Raw genomic sequence first — 16,873 nt, 5'->3', positions numbered from 1 at the left:
TCAGTTTGAAAGCAATAGCATTGCTGCTTTGCTTGGTTATTTACTGCTGAGGGTAAACTAGCGATTTACACCATTTAAAACAAAATCTCTCATCTCTCTATTACACAGCAGCAGACTAGAGCATGTTAATTGTTCGACAAACTGTTCAAAGCTTCTGGCAAGAATAAAATAAGTGAACCTTCAAAACCCCACACTTGCACTCTCATCTATCTCCCAGTGCCAGGTGAGGTTCTGAGGATCCAGATAAATTAAACAGCCTTTTCCTGCCTTTGGATCAGCAGAATCCTAAAGGGCGTACGGTAGGCTGTATTTGGCAGAGTAATGCCTGAGAAACTGCTTTCAGCAGTCTGTCAGTACCCGGGGGCTGATGAGGACTTGAGTTTTCATTTTTAATATACAAAATACAGGGTTGGGTTTTTTTTTCTTATTCTGGGCTTCCTTACTATGATCCTGTAATTAAAAAGTATTTATCCTATCAACAGCCCTGGGAAAGAGAGACTAAAGTGCTTTGACTTGCATCTCAATTTTTGTAAACCTGTTGTAAAGCTTCAGTAGGTCCAACAGACAACCGAGTCAGTAAAATAGCCTCCATCTAAGTTCTTCTCAGATCTTAGGTTTTAAGGTAGCATACACAATATACACTGAACTTACAGCAAGGGACTTACCTACAAGTATTAATGTATTTAAATATAAGTATTTAAGCTATTTAGTTTTCTTTCCTCTTTAAAGATTTTCATTTTCTTCCTCTAGAAAAAATACTGCAATTTCCAAATACTGTATTCTATTTACAAATGCACTGAAGTACTACTGAATGCTAACTTTATGCTCTTGTAAGTAGCCACTGACAGCCTCAGTAAAAGTCACCTTTCTCAGGAGAAGCAATATTACTGTAAAACCAAATCACACCCTGCTCTAGAATAACCTTGTATGCCAAACAATGTCTGAAGTCACCCTTCTCTGGCTCATCTGCTTGAGGATTTGGTACCAGGGCAATTTTGCTGTTAGGACTACGCTTTTGCTATTATACTTATCACCATTAGAGATGTGGTTGCGCACATATATTTCCTGTTCCAGTAAGAGAATGAACAGTAGACAAAAGCCATAGTACATTGGCAACTCCGAGAAAATTGAATCTCTACAACCTGCACGTGGGTGAGCACTTACTTCCTATCTTGCACTGAAGGCACTGTATCCTATGAGCCAAGCTGTGCTAACAGACCAATTCCATTCTGACAGGAGTCAGGAGACTTAACTTTTAGCAGAATCACCCTATTCCATCTGTGTCAGAGACTACATCTGCCTACAGCCTCATTTTGTAAAGGCTGCAACTATGCTATACTGAACATGCAGCAGCACATATGCTCTCATGGTATGCTTGAAAAAAAAAAATATTTGGAGCGGTACTTATTTTCAAGACCTGCAGAAGTCATGTTCTCATGGAAATAAAAACAAAAATTTGACAGAATTTAGACTGGTCAAGCCTATCAGAGCAAACTTGGCTTTGCAGTATATTGTGCTGTATTTCACACCCAAGAAGGGGCACAGGCGGTACTTGGGATAGCCAAGACTCAAACTACTGTAGGACTAAGCATAGCTCATACTTCACACCCAACACTGGGCAGCACTGATATGCTCCACTCCTAAAAGAAGAGCTCCAACAGGATTTAAACCACAAGGTCACAAACTGCCAACAAGGATGTTGGCTGAGACATACATTGACAGAGCAGGGAAGAAAAAGGAGCCTGTGGGTAGCAAAGTGCTATTCCCCACACAGTGTGATAAACCAGGGTCATATCTGAGTACCTCTGATCAAGGCCCAGGGGCAAGTTAAAAAATGTGTTGGCTCTCCATGCAAGGCAGAGAAGGCTACTCCTGGCCAACTGCTCTACCTCACTAGAAAGTGGACATGCTACTGCTGAGCACAAAACTGCCACTCCATTTGCTTACATGCAACAGCCGTATCAATTTCTACCTGAGCGCCTCGCAAAGGGTTTGGAGACATCTCCTCATGATTTATTTTTCATTAGTTTGTGACAACAAGTCAAAGAACTGCTGTGTTAGAGATTTAACACTTTGGGAAAGATCTAGCAAGCTTGGGAGGCTGTGTGTAGAGGAATCAGTGTTTATCTTTTAATTTCCTGGGACTAAAATGATGCGAGACATTAAATAAAACAAATGGCATCACATACACATAAATGGGTGACTGCTACGCGACAGCAAACACTGCTCAAAAATTTACTCTTCCTTGACTGTTCATTTTAACTAAAAACACTATTCTGAAAGATCCTTTCCAGGCAATCATTTAGGTATTGGAGTTAATATTATACCCATGATTAGTAGTCTGGAACAGCAAAAAAACCGACCAAACAAAACACCCAGCTGTCTTTATTCAGTAGCTAATGTCACTTACTACTTGCACTTTGACAGTTTTTAAATAGCAGCCATTCTAGTTCAGTAAATGCATTTCTGCTATGCTAGCTGCAGAAGCTAGAAAAAAATTAATTTGATATAAGGTACAAACTCTCCCTGAAGCCAAACATTGTGCAACATTAAAATCTTCACTGAACAATCTTTAATGAATGTATTGGTAAAGAAATAACTATTTGAAAAAGATAGTGTCTAAATAGCTTTCTATTAAAAATATCCAATATTACTTTTTTTAGCCATATAACTGAAAAATGGGAAACCTTGCCCTTCCTCCACATCTTGTGCTAGGGAAAGGTTACTACCTGGCAATGATACAGGCAGTTATTGATTTAAATGGTTATGGACCTGAAAAGTTCTTTCCTGTCATTTATTATCCTGTTGTAGTTGCTACCACACTTGTGCAATATTAAAAAAAAAAAAAGAAAAAAGAAAAAAGGGGGGGCTTAACAAAATTAAATTAGAAAAATAGAAAAATACTGGTTTTAACTGTATTATCCAGTGCAGATAATCACCTGATTGTTTCTTCTTGATATAATGAGCTGACAACTGGGCCTCCAAATGCAGTTTTGCTTTCCTTTCCCCTCTTCTCTGTCATCTGAAAGAAAAAGAAAGATTGGTCCAGCATGCTGCCTCCCAGCCCATTCCAGCCTGTGCCATCCCCATCTCCCATCCATTCTCCTGCCCCAAAGACAGGACAAGCCCTCTGGAAGGTTCATCTTTATGGCAAACAGTACCTCACAACCCTGCTCCATCAAGAACAGGTGGATGGATGTCTCAGCAAATCAGATCAATGTTCCTCTGAAGGTGGCCCAGAAGGGTCACCAGAAAGGTAGGCTTGGCAGCCTTGCTGTCCTGCTTACAAGGAGCCAAAGCTTTGCTTCTGCAGCACTCCCAGCTGTGGCCCCTTAGGACCCAAAAGCTGAGCCTCTGTGAGATAGCATAATGTTATGTTACCAGATTACAAAGCTTGCCTTTATAAATCTATTTAATATAGATTTAAAATTAAATTTTATAATGGGCAGCATTTCTAAATGATTTACTCCCAGGAACTCTAGGATTCTGAATGATTCCCACCATAATAGAAATGAACAATTAGAATAATGATTGATCGATACGGAGCCTCAGCCCTACCTTTTCAAAAAAACATCCTGCAGCTTGAGATCTTCAATTGGCTGACTTTACATTGATGCCAGACTTCCACAAAGGAAAAAGTGGCCTGCTGTCTGAAAGTCTGACCCTATTAAAGGGCACAAAGTACCAGAAACCCTAACTCTTCCATAGCACCTAGTATCTTGGTCTTCAGGTACACAGTCAAAACTGGTTTGCAGTTCACAGCAGTAATTCCTTGTAAAGCCAGCCCATTAACTTCAACATGCTATTGTCAGTGGAACAGTTCTGTGGCTTTCTGTGATAAAAGACTGGTACACCCAGGGTGAATAAGATCAGAAGCCAAGGGAAAGCTACCCTAACCTCCAGCAGTCCCAGTAGCTGCAATACATCGCTGCCTCATCAGAATTGTACCTAGAAGGATGTTAATTTTTTTAAAAAGTGAACCATGTTTACATCTGTCTTCCTTCCTTAGGTCACTTCTGTTTTAAATCAATTTACTGTTTCCCCATAATACATTTACTTCTACATTCTGCCCAGTCTGACCCAACCAGTTCCACCTTTCAGTTCTCTCTTCTGTACCAACCCAAAGATTTAGGTTTACAAGTATCACAGACTTTGCGTTTTTTTTTTATTTAAGAAAAAAACAGAAAGGAAACTGGTTTCCCAAACTATTCCTAGTAGTTCAGGAATACCAGCCTAGGCAGGTAGGCTTTGTCCAAATTACATAGTTAAATGTGACACAAAGTTCTTTCCTGATGGGAAAGGGCTTCAGCGTTTACAGTGCAATGCTGAATAATTTTTTCAAGATGCGCAAAGAACCTTACTGTCCACCAGTTATTTCCATACCACTTGTAAAGAAAATTAATTTCAGATCATCTGCTAGTACATGCCAGAGTTATTTCTATAAAACAAAGCTATACTCACAACTAGCCTATCTTCTTTGGTATTGAGGGGCAGTGGTCATTCAATCAATATTTTTTAATCTATATTCTTTCATCTCTTCCCACTACAGTTTTCGGTTGTTGTGTCCCCCTGTCCTGTCCTCCCCCCCCCCCCCCCCCAAGTCAGAAACAACACTTGAGAAAATACATTTCGTCTTCCTAGAGGCAGAAATTGTAAAAAAGTTTTCTTGGATTAAGTTCACCTTCTTTGCACAACCAATACATTTCTACCAAAGATTAATCATATTGATTAAGTAGATACATATGGTCATTGGAAAACTTAGCGCTAAAAGCTTTCTCAAAAATACTCAGGCAAAAACTTCTCTTTTATGTGGCTTTTAATCCATATACAGGTTACTTTGTCCAAGTAGTTTTTATCTCTTTCTCATAGAAATAGGTAACTCAATATTCAGCTTATGAATGTTGAACCAAGTTTATTCCATCACAGTCCTCAATATGTAGAACAAGTTTATGAAAAATGTACAGGAAAAGTCTCAGCTCTCAGGATTTAATGTGTGCCCCTATTCTGCAAAGCCAAGAAAGAAAGCATCAAGACTCCACCATTCATCACCACTGAACTTCCCAAGGGGAATCTGCTCAGGATATGAGGAATGCTTCTTCCCAAAAATGTTAACTCTGCCTCGACGCAGATACAAACTGGTTTCTTTCCAGCCACCCTTGACAACTTGCCTATACCATGAGCTCATCTGCCCGCTTCCAATATCTGTACTACCCAGCCTGCCAGGGACTCGCACGCAATATCTGAGCACGACGTACCAAACTGGGTAATGAAAGAGGTGAGACAGCAGTTGCTCCTTCCAAACCACGTCACAGCTATTGTACTAACAGGAACCAGTGTTTTTATTTATCGCTCATACTGGCTGAAGTGATCAGTAATGTGCAGATGCACTTTCCTCCTTAAATCTCTTGATATTTCTACAGCAGAAAAGGGCTTAAGCTAGAAAGATAAAGCAAATGCTACATATACACAGATAATCACCAGTAAGTTTAAAGTTACATTACCTAGGATAACCGCAATGAAATTAAAAACTGACACTGCAAATTTTCTTTCTCCTCTGTTAAAAAAGGCACTAATAATTAACTATGTGGTTCTCAATTAAGCCAGCTCAATTTCTTTCACTGCTGGCAGCACCATCCAAAAGCACTGCAGATGCACATGTAACTAATGATAGTTAAGAAATAACATGATCCCAGGCTCCCATAACTTGCAACCTGAATCTAACAGAGACGACAGCAGTATCAACCACAGTCAGGGCCAGGTGAGAGCATGCTGTAGGAAAGGCAAAATTACTGTGGGCTCCATGAGCATGAGAGGTTTGCCAGTTAAAAACTGTGGGAATAAAGGAGAATTTGTGACAGCATTAGAAGAAACTCTGGAGGACTGCACTCAAGTGCCAAAGCACACACAGTGGCACATAAAAGCTCTGGGCCTTAAGAGGCACTGGAATTCCTCCAGGTTTTCCCTAATTCTTGCCCACTGATTCTTTGTTGCTTGTGTACAATTAAGGCTGATATCAAAGTCACTATTAGTCTTGACAGTTAACTTTGGTAGGTGGATCTGTTTGACCAAAGCTAGCATAAATCATGGGCAAATACGTGCTTCAGTATGCAGCATACGTACTCATTAAGAGACATTTTCAACTCCCCTGACACCCAATGTGCTCACCGCCTGGTGCAGGGGACTCCACTAAGCCCAGAACCATCCTTCTCAAATGTCACCAGGAATGCCAGGAGAAAAGCTACACTCCTGGAAAAGTCAGCAGAGCATCCTCATCCCTGCCTTAGTGCACTGTATTTGTCAATAAAAGAACAGCTCGATTCAAGGTACAATCACATCTCGACTTGCTGTCACTGACAATGTTGCTCCAGACAGCCTCAAAGCCTGACAACCACTTTCTGAACAAAATGGAAATACAGGGACTAATATTTGCTAACATCATTAATTCTTTTTTTCCCTTCCACTCCCCCTTCTTCCTTTATCCACGATGTCAAGATGTATACTTTTAAATTGTTGTCAGCCATAAAATAGACGTTGTGTCCCAGTTCAGAGGTTAACATATAATGACAGACACATTAAAAAACCCTGTCCAATGCCTCACTGAAAATTTCAGGTCCATCTTCTCTTCAACAAGACAGTAGCTCAAACTCACTTATAAGCTTTAACAACATTAAAGCCTAATCATGATTGAAAAAATAAAGGAGAAAGAGAAGATAGCTTTATCATACTAATCATTATGGAAACAAAAAACAATTAAGACAAACATTTTCTTTGTGAGGCTTTCAAGTTCACCTTCTATTCTGGTCTTAAAAGCTTCCCATAATCACAGCACGACTCATTTTTCCTCTTGCACTTTTGGAGAGCAGGATGAAAGTTGCCACCTAAGAGGAAAAGTGGTAGCTTCCTGTCAGGGTTGGTTTGGTGGGCCAGCCTCTTGCTATATCCCTGAAGACAGGACAGGGATTTATTATTTTTAATTTCCAAGTACAAGCTTTGTTCCAATCTACACAAAACAAGCTATAAAAGATTTAACGAGATGGCACTTGCAAAGGCCCTTCTGATGACTCACTTCAAACTCATGGGCCAGAACTCGTTATAGAGATGCAAGTGAATTTATCTGTGATTAGCTGGGACTGAACTGGACCGAATGGTATGCTATTGGTAAAATGGTAAGCTATTTTATGTGGAGGGCGTATTTTATACGCATGACACATATGTTATGAGTCTGACAGAAAGGTACAGAGAAGTTCTACAAAGATCCCACAAAACAGCAAGAATAACACAGGTTTCAGTAAACCTTAAAAAAAAAAAAATCCACCCAAAATACCTCATATCACTTGGAATTAACAAAAGAGCTAGATCTTAGGCATGGGTTAAATGTAGGGTATCCCAGTTTTATCCAAAGCAAAATGAGAACTCTGCTTGGCTAGTTCTGCGAGTCTAGACAGCCAGCACACAGCAGCAATAGCTGTTTGGCAAGGCACATGGCTGAGTTACACAGCACATCTATCATCCCCCCAACCCCCTCACATCTCACTCTGGCTTTTCTCCACATCCAAAACCTTTACAGTAGCTTCACATAAATAGATATTTAAGAAAAACAGAAACCCATTAGTAAAAAGGTTCCTGTGATCAAAATACTTATCTTTGAAGTTATGCTGGCTAATGCCTTAAAACGGTCAAGACTTAAGTTCTTCATCATCAGGCATCTTGGAAACAGAAAAGTAAGGCAACTTAAATGAGAGCTATACATCAAGATCTCACACCTGAGCCACTACAGTGCATGGAAGAAGTTATCTCAGGTTGTTTTCAGAGGCTACTTATTGCATTATTTTTCTCTCCCTCTCAGCCTGAGGCAACTTGAGCCACAGTAGCAGCTGTATCCAACTTTATGGGATGGAGACAAGAAACACTCCCAACAAAACTATTACCATCAAAACTTCTCAGGTGTTTCTGCTGCAGAAAATACATAGTGCAGATTTCAATCTGCATTTGTTCTGTGTAATTCACCTTCCTATAAGCTCACCCATTCATCCAGGTGCAGGTGTCTGCATGGCACACTGACCTTCCTGCGTAGAGCCCAGCATTGCTCCAGGGCCACACATTACCTTGCCCCGTGCCAGTCTGCAGAAAGATACATATAACACATCAGCAGCACAGTGTAATGCCCTGCTCAACAGCAAAGTGGCAGCCTTCTGCAGCCACCGGAGAAGCAACCAAAGTCTGCCATGGCCTCACAGGATGCCCTCAAGGCTCTGGGGTGCAACCAAGGGTCCCAAGTCACCAAGCCTGGAGAAGCTGCAAGCACTGGATGTTCAGAGGTCTGCTTGGCACCAGCAGGAGAAACCCTGGCCCATGTCCCAACTCCCCAGACTACAGCTGGGAGATGATAAAAACTCCAGTCTTTACTGCCATGATGGGACAGGCAATGAATGTCCCGTAACCCTGTCAGGCTCACATGGAGGTACAGGTAAATCCCTGAAGTGTGCTAACTGAATTGTAATTAAGCTGGTATAGTTGCAGGTGAGAGATTTTACAGAAGACACTTCACAGAGTTAACCCGACATGACTGCAAGGCCTTGCTTTGCTGGCCACCATGTCCCCTCAATGCTCTGGATTAACATTTCTGGACACAATTTGAGGAGTGGGGATTATTAGGAAGGCAACAAGAAAACAACCTCTCCTAAAATTTCAGACCCTCCCCCTTCTCCCCCCCCTTCCTCTGTGCTGTGGCCTGTCCATCCCCCTGGGAAGGGAACTTGGGCAGACACTAATTGTATTTGACAGCAGCAATTACACACAAGGCTGGAGATTAGAAGCTCGTTAATTGTGTGTGCCATAATTGCTGCTGTCTTTTCCTTTGCTAGTTAAGGCCAGTGCCAGGAGAACCAAGGGGAGGAGGATGCTCTCCACCCCAAATGCAGGTGGTCCAAAGACCAAAGCCCTTGGACAGGGAGGAGATGTCCTAGCACTGTGGGGGGCTCCTGACCCCACAGCAATGCAGGAGAGGCCCTCAGCAGGGCAGCTAATGAAGCATGAAATGAGGACAAACAATGTCCCCTTCCAAAGGTATTTTCCACCTGCATCTTACAGCTCAGCTGAACTTCACACTACCTGCAGCAGGAGGGAAGGTAAGTATTAACCCTTCAGAGGTGATGCTACCAAAAGAATTTTTTTAAGCCATCTATGAAACTAGGCACTGTATTAAATACTTGAGAGGGATTCATAAAATACTCCCTTCTCTACTCAAATGGGTGAGCTCAGCATTTATTGCCACTCTCTACAGACTAGCAGAGGCCAGTTACATCCAAACAAGATGAAAACACACCTTGGCTGAGAGCAACCTCCCCATTGCACCGCGATGCAAAGCCACCTTTCACGAAAGGCCACTGCAACCCCTGCACCAGTCATATTAATGGCTATCATAAAGAGATTATTTTAATATTCCTCTCTCAACAATCCTCCTTGGCTCCCAGCAGCAGCTCAGCCAGAGCGTGTACATGACTCGGCACCAGGAGCCTTTTCAAGAGACGACGGGGGGGTCTGTACCATTGAGCACACTGTCCTACCAAAACAGCAATACAGCTCCATGGGATAATGGGGGGCTGGGGCTTTTTTGGTTTAAATATTGCAGGGACTGTTTATTGCCATTGTGTTATATTGCCATTAATGGCTACATAACAATAATAATAAAAAAGTTTCTGATTCTTTTAAATCTCATCACAGAATTTCCTCTAAAAAAACCAATCTAAGACAGGGAAAATATTTTTGAGATTACATTCAAAAAATAAAACCAAACATACTATAATTGACGTCATAGTTAAACAGTGGTGTGATCTAGAACAAAGCCTTGTAGATTACTCACTTAACCTACAACGAGTTAATTAATAACTGCACCATAATCACATTTGGAAATTAGTAGTAAAGACAGTCAGGGGAGCGGAAATAAATGTAAAATGCTTAACGTAATTCTGAGCAAGTTCTATACTTGCTAGTAGCCATGATTTCATGACTCACTGTATACATCAACATATGCATGGAATGGAATAATATGCTCGATCAAAAAAATCCTAATGGAATGGCTTCCAAGTTTTTTGATTTTTAGAGGGTTTTGGTTTTTTTGTTTTGTCTTGAAATTAAAACAGATATAGAGGTGGCAAACACAAGACCACCAGCAGACTCCTGTTTCCTTATGTCCCTTTTGTGGACTCTGTAGTAACTTGCAGACTCCCAGTGTCTGTAGACCAAAGGATGAAGCAAGTGGCCTGCTTGCACTCTTCCAGCTCAAGGCAGCTTACAGAAATTGAGAGCTTTTATGAGGGGAACGCAGAGCATTGCATTGTCAGTCCTGGAAGCAATCAAACACTTCTGTCACATCTCCATATGAAAATCCACAAATGCCCAGGCAGAGGAGACCGAGCTGTAGCTACAAACACAGCCTGTACTGCAATTGCTGTTGGTTTTGGTTTTTTGTTTTGTTTTTGTTCTTTTTTTTTGTGGGGGGGCATTGTTTTCTTTTTTTTTTTTTTGTGCCAATCACAAGATATTAATTCATATAGATTTACAAAGACATTTGTACGAGTAGGAAATGTTTTCCAAGCCAAACTGAAAACACCAAAGAGCTACATAGCTTGGGGTGAAACATTCCAGCTCTGAAGCTGGAAAGCTGAAGGCAGCCCTAATCTTTGAGAAATAAAGAAAGGACATCTGCCCCTACTCCCAGCCTGTCTGTTGACATATTGTCATCTACTTGCTGGACTGACACTGGGCCAACACAGCATCAGCAAAGGCAAAATTTCCCCATTTACAAAAGGAAAAGCTCAAAGGCTGCTTGACCAGTGCCACTGAAATTTGTTTCCTCCAACAGACCTACACTGTGAAGGCAGAGGGTGAATTTATGAGTTCTGCAGACAGAGAAACAGCAGAATGAAGAATTCTTCTTCATCCCTATCCCCACAGAGGCAAGGGAAGGTACAGAACATCCCAGCAGGAGCAGGTTTCTGAAGTTATGGTGTAACCCTTTGCAGGCTCAGCCAGAAGGATGCAGTAGGATCTGGAGACAGCTGCCTGCTGAACAGCCTTCAGCACTGTGCATTGCTGTGTCAGAGCCTTAACGTGTTTTGCGTTATTTAGTTCAGCTCAAAATAACTGTAGAATGCTATAGACATTTAAGGAGTGCCATCTTTGCTTACAATAGGAGTAATTGGGTACAAAAGTGCCCAAGTGTCTAAGTACTATAGACAACATGCTCTTCAAAGGATACAACTTGTTTTCCACTCTTAAGAAACAAATTGCCTTTACAAGATATTAACCAATGCCTTACCAAACATCCAAACAAAATCTTAATCTCCAGTAATTACTCTCAATACCTCCTTCATACTTTGTGTGAAGAGCAAGCTAAACATAACCACTTAACCTTTTTCTTACATGAAAAGCTGTATTTTCACTACAGAAACAGCCTAATTATGCTATAGCTTATTTTACACACAAACAAATTAAAGCTATTTCTCCTAACCAAAAGCATATGCCATTTTAAATTAACACATTCTCTCTTTTAAACCAGCCTTTACATAGCCATGTGAAGCAGCAGGGTACATGGACCCTTCCTGTGTCTGAATACTACCAAGTACATGCCTACAACTCCACACCTAAAAATCAAGCCGTTATGTACTCCACAGTGAGATAAATCCATAATTTCTACATAAATTCCTAATTTTAACAGCCTCTGACACAGCAGGCTGAAAATTCTGCAACAGCTTACATTACTTTGAAAAATTTAAGAGGTTGTACCCTTCTCCATTTAAAGTAGTCAAACTGCTAGCACAGCTTGATGGGTTTCTCAACAAAACAGGAGCAGGAGTTTGACAAGAGGCTACTGTGAGCTCCAGGATGAGCTGCAGAGCAACTCAAGCCCATATTCTGAATGCCCACCTCATACCACAAGCAGAGGATACTGTCCTCCCTGCTCCTCCCACCCTCACTGACCACCTCACTTTGCTATGCAGGGTGACAGGACTTGAGTGCATTCAATCAGGCTTTTCTAGGTTTCTGGGAACCCCCCAAAAATATTGGGGTAATGGATGTCAGGCAGGCTCTCCACTGCTTGGGAAGTGACCTGGCCAGCAGGAAGCTAAGACTGAGTAGAGAAAGGTCCTCTTACCCTCCTGGTCTTCCTCACCTCCCCTTGCAACTTCCTATTTGGTTTTCCTCGCCTTCTAAACTTCCTGTTACATCAGGCTGACTCAGCCTGCTCCACTTTGTGCCTCTGCCGCAAGCTCCTAACTGCATCTCACTGCCTGCTTACTTCCCCTGATAGCCCACGGCAGCATCCTGCTTTGGTTCAACACCTCTCCTCTGTCAGCCCATGCTGCAACCTCCCAAGACACCAATTTTTAATGGTGCTCAGCGCTACCAAAAGCTCAATTTTCCAATTTGTTTTAGCTAGTGGAGTTCCAGTACAGAAATTAACCTAACACAAAAGTTTTGATTGCTGGTGGAGTCACTTCTCATGCCACAACACTGGTCTTTTCTGCTTCCAGCCTCACACAATTGCTTCATAAAAACAAGCTTTTCAATATTTCTGTTACCCACATTTCTGTTGCCGGGGAGAAGCAGTACTGCTGCTAAAATGTGCAACTAATGAAAACTGCAAATGGCATTTCAAACACTTCCTTACCCTGCCAGAAACTGCCACCTCAAGGCCAAAATGGCAAGGGCCAATACCTGGTTACATCTCAGCCACTTCAGCTTTTGGTCTGACATCCAAACAAATTCAAGGTGGCAATAAGTTGCCACCTCAAGTTAAGCCAAGATCTTGGGCTGCCCCTGGAAGTATGAGCACCTGCCCATTTTCTGCCCACTCAGCCACAGCAGCAACTACCTTAAAGGATCTCATGGTCCTTTGCTGATATGATTTCTCAGCTAGGAGAGCACTTGCTCAAATAAAGTTTTAAGATCCCAGAGTTAAACTGTCCCACTTGCCTCCAATCTCACAGCTGAAGGATCACAGAATAGCCAGGTCCTGTGGAATTGCTACCTGTGCACTAGGGCCATACAGCAAACTCTGTTACTTATTGGTTAAGTGGGAAAGAAAAAAAGCAACTGGGTCCCTGCTGCACAGGAAGTTACACAGTAAAGTACCTTGCCTCATTCTATTACCTCCTGTCATAATTGAATGTCATTAATTTGATACATATATTAAAATTTTACCTTTCCCCCCCTCCCCACTTGCCTTCGGTATATCTGGCTAGCATGCGGTGTCTTAATCTTAAGGAATCATGACACTGGGATCCCACACATCACTGTGCTGCAGCAGCACAAGCAGCATCAGCAGAGATATATCTCTAATTATTCTTTTTTCAGAATATTTTCCAGAGAGTACAAGATACTTTTTTGCATTAGTGTGGGATGATAAAAATGAATTGAAAAACTCAAAAGGAAAGAATATTTCATCTTTGCTTAAATATTTAAACAAAAATCCCTACTTTGACAGCCAAAACCAACAAGTCCCCCGCTGTTTTGTTTGAAATTCTAGAAAACAACTACTACATTCAAGTAGCTGTGAGAGAATGTATTATGCTGTTCACAGTACACTACCACGTAGTGCATCAGCACTGCTGGCTCCCACCTGAAAAAATGGAGGCTAACATTGGTACAAGCAGAAAAAATTAACCCCTGGAGAGCTAGTAAGATTTGCTTATTTAACATACAGTATGTTTTACCAAGACCAGGCAGGTTAAAAGGAGCAAGAGAGAAGAGGTATAAATCCTTATAATCATTTTTTACTTTAAAGAAGTTTAGAAACAGAGAAACATGGGCAACCACTGTCCAGGATTCCAGTCCAGTTTGCAATATGCAATTGCTTGCACTGCTGGCCTGCTTTCTAAGCTTCAACCTTTCTAAAATACAGGCTTACAGCTTGGCACTGTTGTATTTCAATCAATTGCTTGAATGAGGATTGCAATGTCGTAAATAAAAGGAGCTGAGACCATAAATTTCTTCAGAGATGTAAAATCAAAGAGAACAATCCAACAGACTCCCAAGGGGTGGGAGGCTGACACATATTCCAGCTGTTTGTATTTCTACTATGAGACACTTGTTCACTTTAACTTTTTTACTTCTGCACAGCTTGCTGGAAACACGGTTTCAAAAAACTGGAAATCTCACTCTGGATGTGGCATTTTGTTTTGTGCTCTACAACAGAATGCAGCTGCAGAAGAGAAAAAGCCCTATAAATTATCAAGCCTGTCCACAGGCAAAATCCCAGACCACCACAGACAACTCCACCAGCACAGCACCACATTGCCTGGCATGTGAGTCACTTGTTTCAACAAAGCATCCTCTAACACCTCCATTTCAGGCCATGGGTTCTTGGCAAACAACCACCAGCTCCCATCTACGCTGTCATCATTATAAACAGAAGCTACACATACTGTTTTATTAATCCGCTTCCTCCCTTAAACAACAGCCAAGGGATGTCAGTGTTACCCTCACACAGTACCGCAAGGACTTGCACTGCCCGTGAGCCTGTGATGCTTTTAAAAAACAGCAAGTATAAGTAGGAAAATGAATTTGATTTGCTGCTCAGAGAATAACAGTCAACACAACAAAGCATGTAGGTAACACACTACTTTCTACTTGGTTTGCCAAGGCTGAGCTATCTTGTATGGAATAAAACTGATAAGCAGTTACATGTGCAAAGAAAGGGACAAAAATTACCTATGGACAGTTTTGTTTATGAGTATGATTTATATCAAGTACTCAAAGCATTAAAGCATTTTCCTCACGAGAAGGTACAGAGAAGCAAAGGATGCAACATCATCCGCCTTTATTGCGGCAGTACAGGGAAATTCAGTTCATCTTTGTACTGTGATATCTTACTGTCTTACACAAGAGGAACAACAAAATACCCGCTTGCTAGTAAGAGAAACTGGTTCTGACAGCATGCTTCAAAAGCAAAACATTCATGGCCTAACTTGTGCAGCCACTAAACCACCATTTTCCCAGCTTGGCTAAAACAAGGTGGGTCACTCTGCCTGTAGTCTTGCATGTATAAATAAGGTGCACACAAACTGTGAGCTTTTGTTAGCCATGCACAGCACAGATTACTCCCTCCCACAGGAAGGCTGCACCTACCATGAACTCTCTATTTGCATGCTAGAGACTGTCCCTCACACTGGCAAAAGGTAGCAGGGCAGAAGAATCCATCTGTGTGCTAAGATCTAGTCCTCTTAGGACATACTCCAAACTACCGCATACCCCAAATGAGGTTCACCAAAATGCCTACTCTGCAACTTGCCTAAACCCAGAGGACATTGCCGTTTTACATGCCCCAGAGCTAGAAGCCTGACATAGATAAGTTTTGGGTTGGTTTTTTTTTTTTCTTAATTTCTAGTGCTTCCTTTTCTGTTAAAAAGATAGAAACTAAAGAAACAAAAAAACACTACCAAAAACCGAGGCTTGCTGTTTGGTTTGTTTTAAAGGGTAAGAGCCTGATTAGAGGATGAATTCTCAGTGATTTGTTTTTTCCAGTGTGGTCATCCTTTGAAATAGGAGCTTATATATATATATATATATATATATATATATATATATATATAAACAGTGCAGTTTGTTTTCTGCATTTTGTCACGATTTTTAAGTACAATTATAAACCTTTAGGTAAAAATAAACAAAGTCAAACACAAAATTCATTATGGGAAAGTGACACACAAGGATCTATACAAACCCAGAAAGAAAGGGGAGCAGTGAAGAGCAAAGACCCTGGCAGCACTGCTGTGTTGCTCACAAGAACACAGGAGGCTCCTCATCCCTGCATGCTGCATTAGCACAGCACAGGAAGGCAAGCTTTACTGGGCAAAGCAAGAATTCTATTAGTTCCCACTTTACACGATGCAATTAAATTGCTTTTATACTACAAAAGAAACAAAGTCATTATTTTCGAAGTTTTTGACTTCCCAGTATAGCAAGCCATAAGTTGAGATATTTACCCAAACTAACTGTACAGCAGGTATGTGAATACACTGCTGCTCACGACAGGCAGAGACCTAAATGGGTCCTTTACTGTCCTGCTCCTCCCATCCCCCTTGTAATCCTGCCCACACCACTCTGCTGCTCTTTCCCAACCACAAAGAGTGGCTGCTTGGACAGATTGTCAAGGGAGACATCTGTTTGATGGATAGACAAAACAGGAAAATATGATGGGTGCACTCATTTTGTTTACAGACCACCGTTATTTCTAATGCATTTCTTAACTTCTAGAAGAAATAACGTGGACCTGCAGTACTAACCAAAAAAAAAAATTCAGAGATTTCAGCCTTAAACTAGAGCATGATTTATCATACCCTAATGTAATTCTTAGAAGTTGACTAAATGTAAAAACCGTAAACTGTAGAGCACAGCTTCTTGCTCCAGACATGAAAAGGCCAGATTTGAGCAATGAGTCCAAAGTTCAAAAAAAAAAAAAAGAAAAAGAAAAAGAAAACTCAGGTTTGGTTTTCTGAATTCCTGTTTTAACTGGATACACAGTTTGTATTTGAGTTACTACAGAAATTTTAAGTTGGCTTTGAGACCCTACTTCAATACAAGAGGCTTATCAATTTAAATCAATTGTTAAGAATATTTCCGTAACACCTGGTGCAACCTACAAAAAGCACACAAACTCGGATCCTCCGCAAGTCTGGAAATTGTTTCTCCTGGTTTTCACTGTATCCTCAAACTGAAAATTCGCTTTCCCACATTTTAGTTTCAACTTGCTTGTCACATTTAAAAGGTGATAGAAAAACGCTGTTTCAACAGAAAGAAGGGGGAATGGAGCCCAGTTCTTTGCACAGGGTAACTAGATACCCACCTTATCAAATATTGCCCCCTGCAGTTC

General features: G+C 41.2%; 1 protein-coding gene across 3 annotated transcripts in view; it reads right to left on the bottom strand.

Annotated features, from left to right (window-relative positions):
• Positions 1–16,873, bottom strand: part of ACBD6 (acyl-CoA binding domain containing 6) — an 89,519-nt gene that overhangs the window by 59,924 nt on the left and 12,722 nt on the right. For all 3 annotated transcript variants that reach the window (XM_065674046.1, XM_065674048.1, XM_065674047.1), the window contains exon 4: positions 2,940–3,022. In XM_065674046.1, the coding sequence (XP_065530118.1) occupies positions 2,940–3,022 (83 nt within the window). The remainder of the gene's footprint in view (positions 1–2,939; positions 3,023–16,873) is intronic.

This window comes from Lathamus discolor, chromosome 3 (genome assembly GCF_037157495.1).
Source record: "Lathamus discolor isolate bLatDis1 chromosome 3, bLatDis1.hap1, whole genome shotgun sequence".
In the NCBI taxonomy this organism is placed as follows: Eukaryota; Metazoa; Chordata; class Aves; order Psittaciformes; family Psittacidae; genus Lathamus; species Lathamus discolor.
This window is presented reverse-complemented; position numbering and strand designations above follow the sequence as displayed.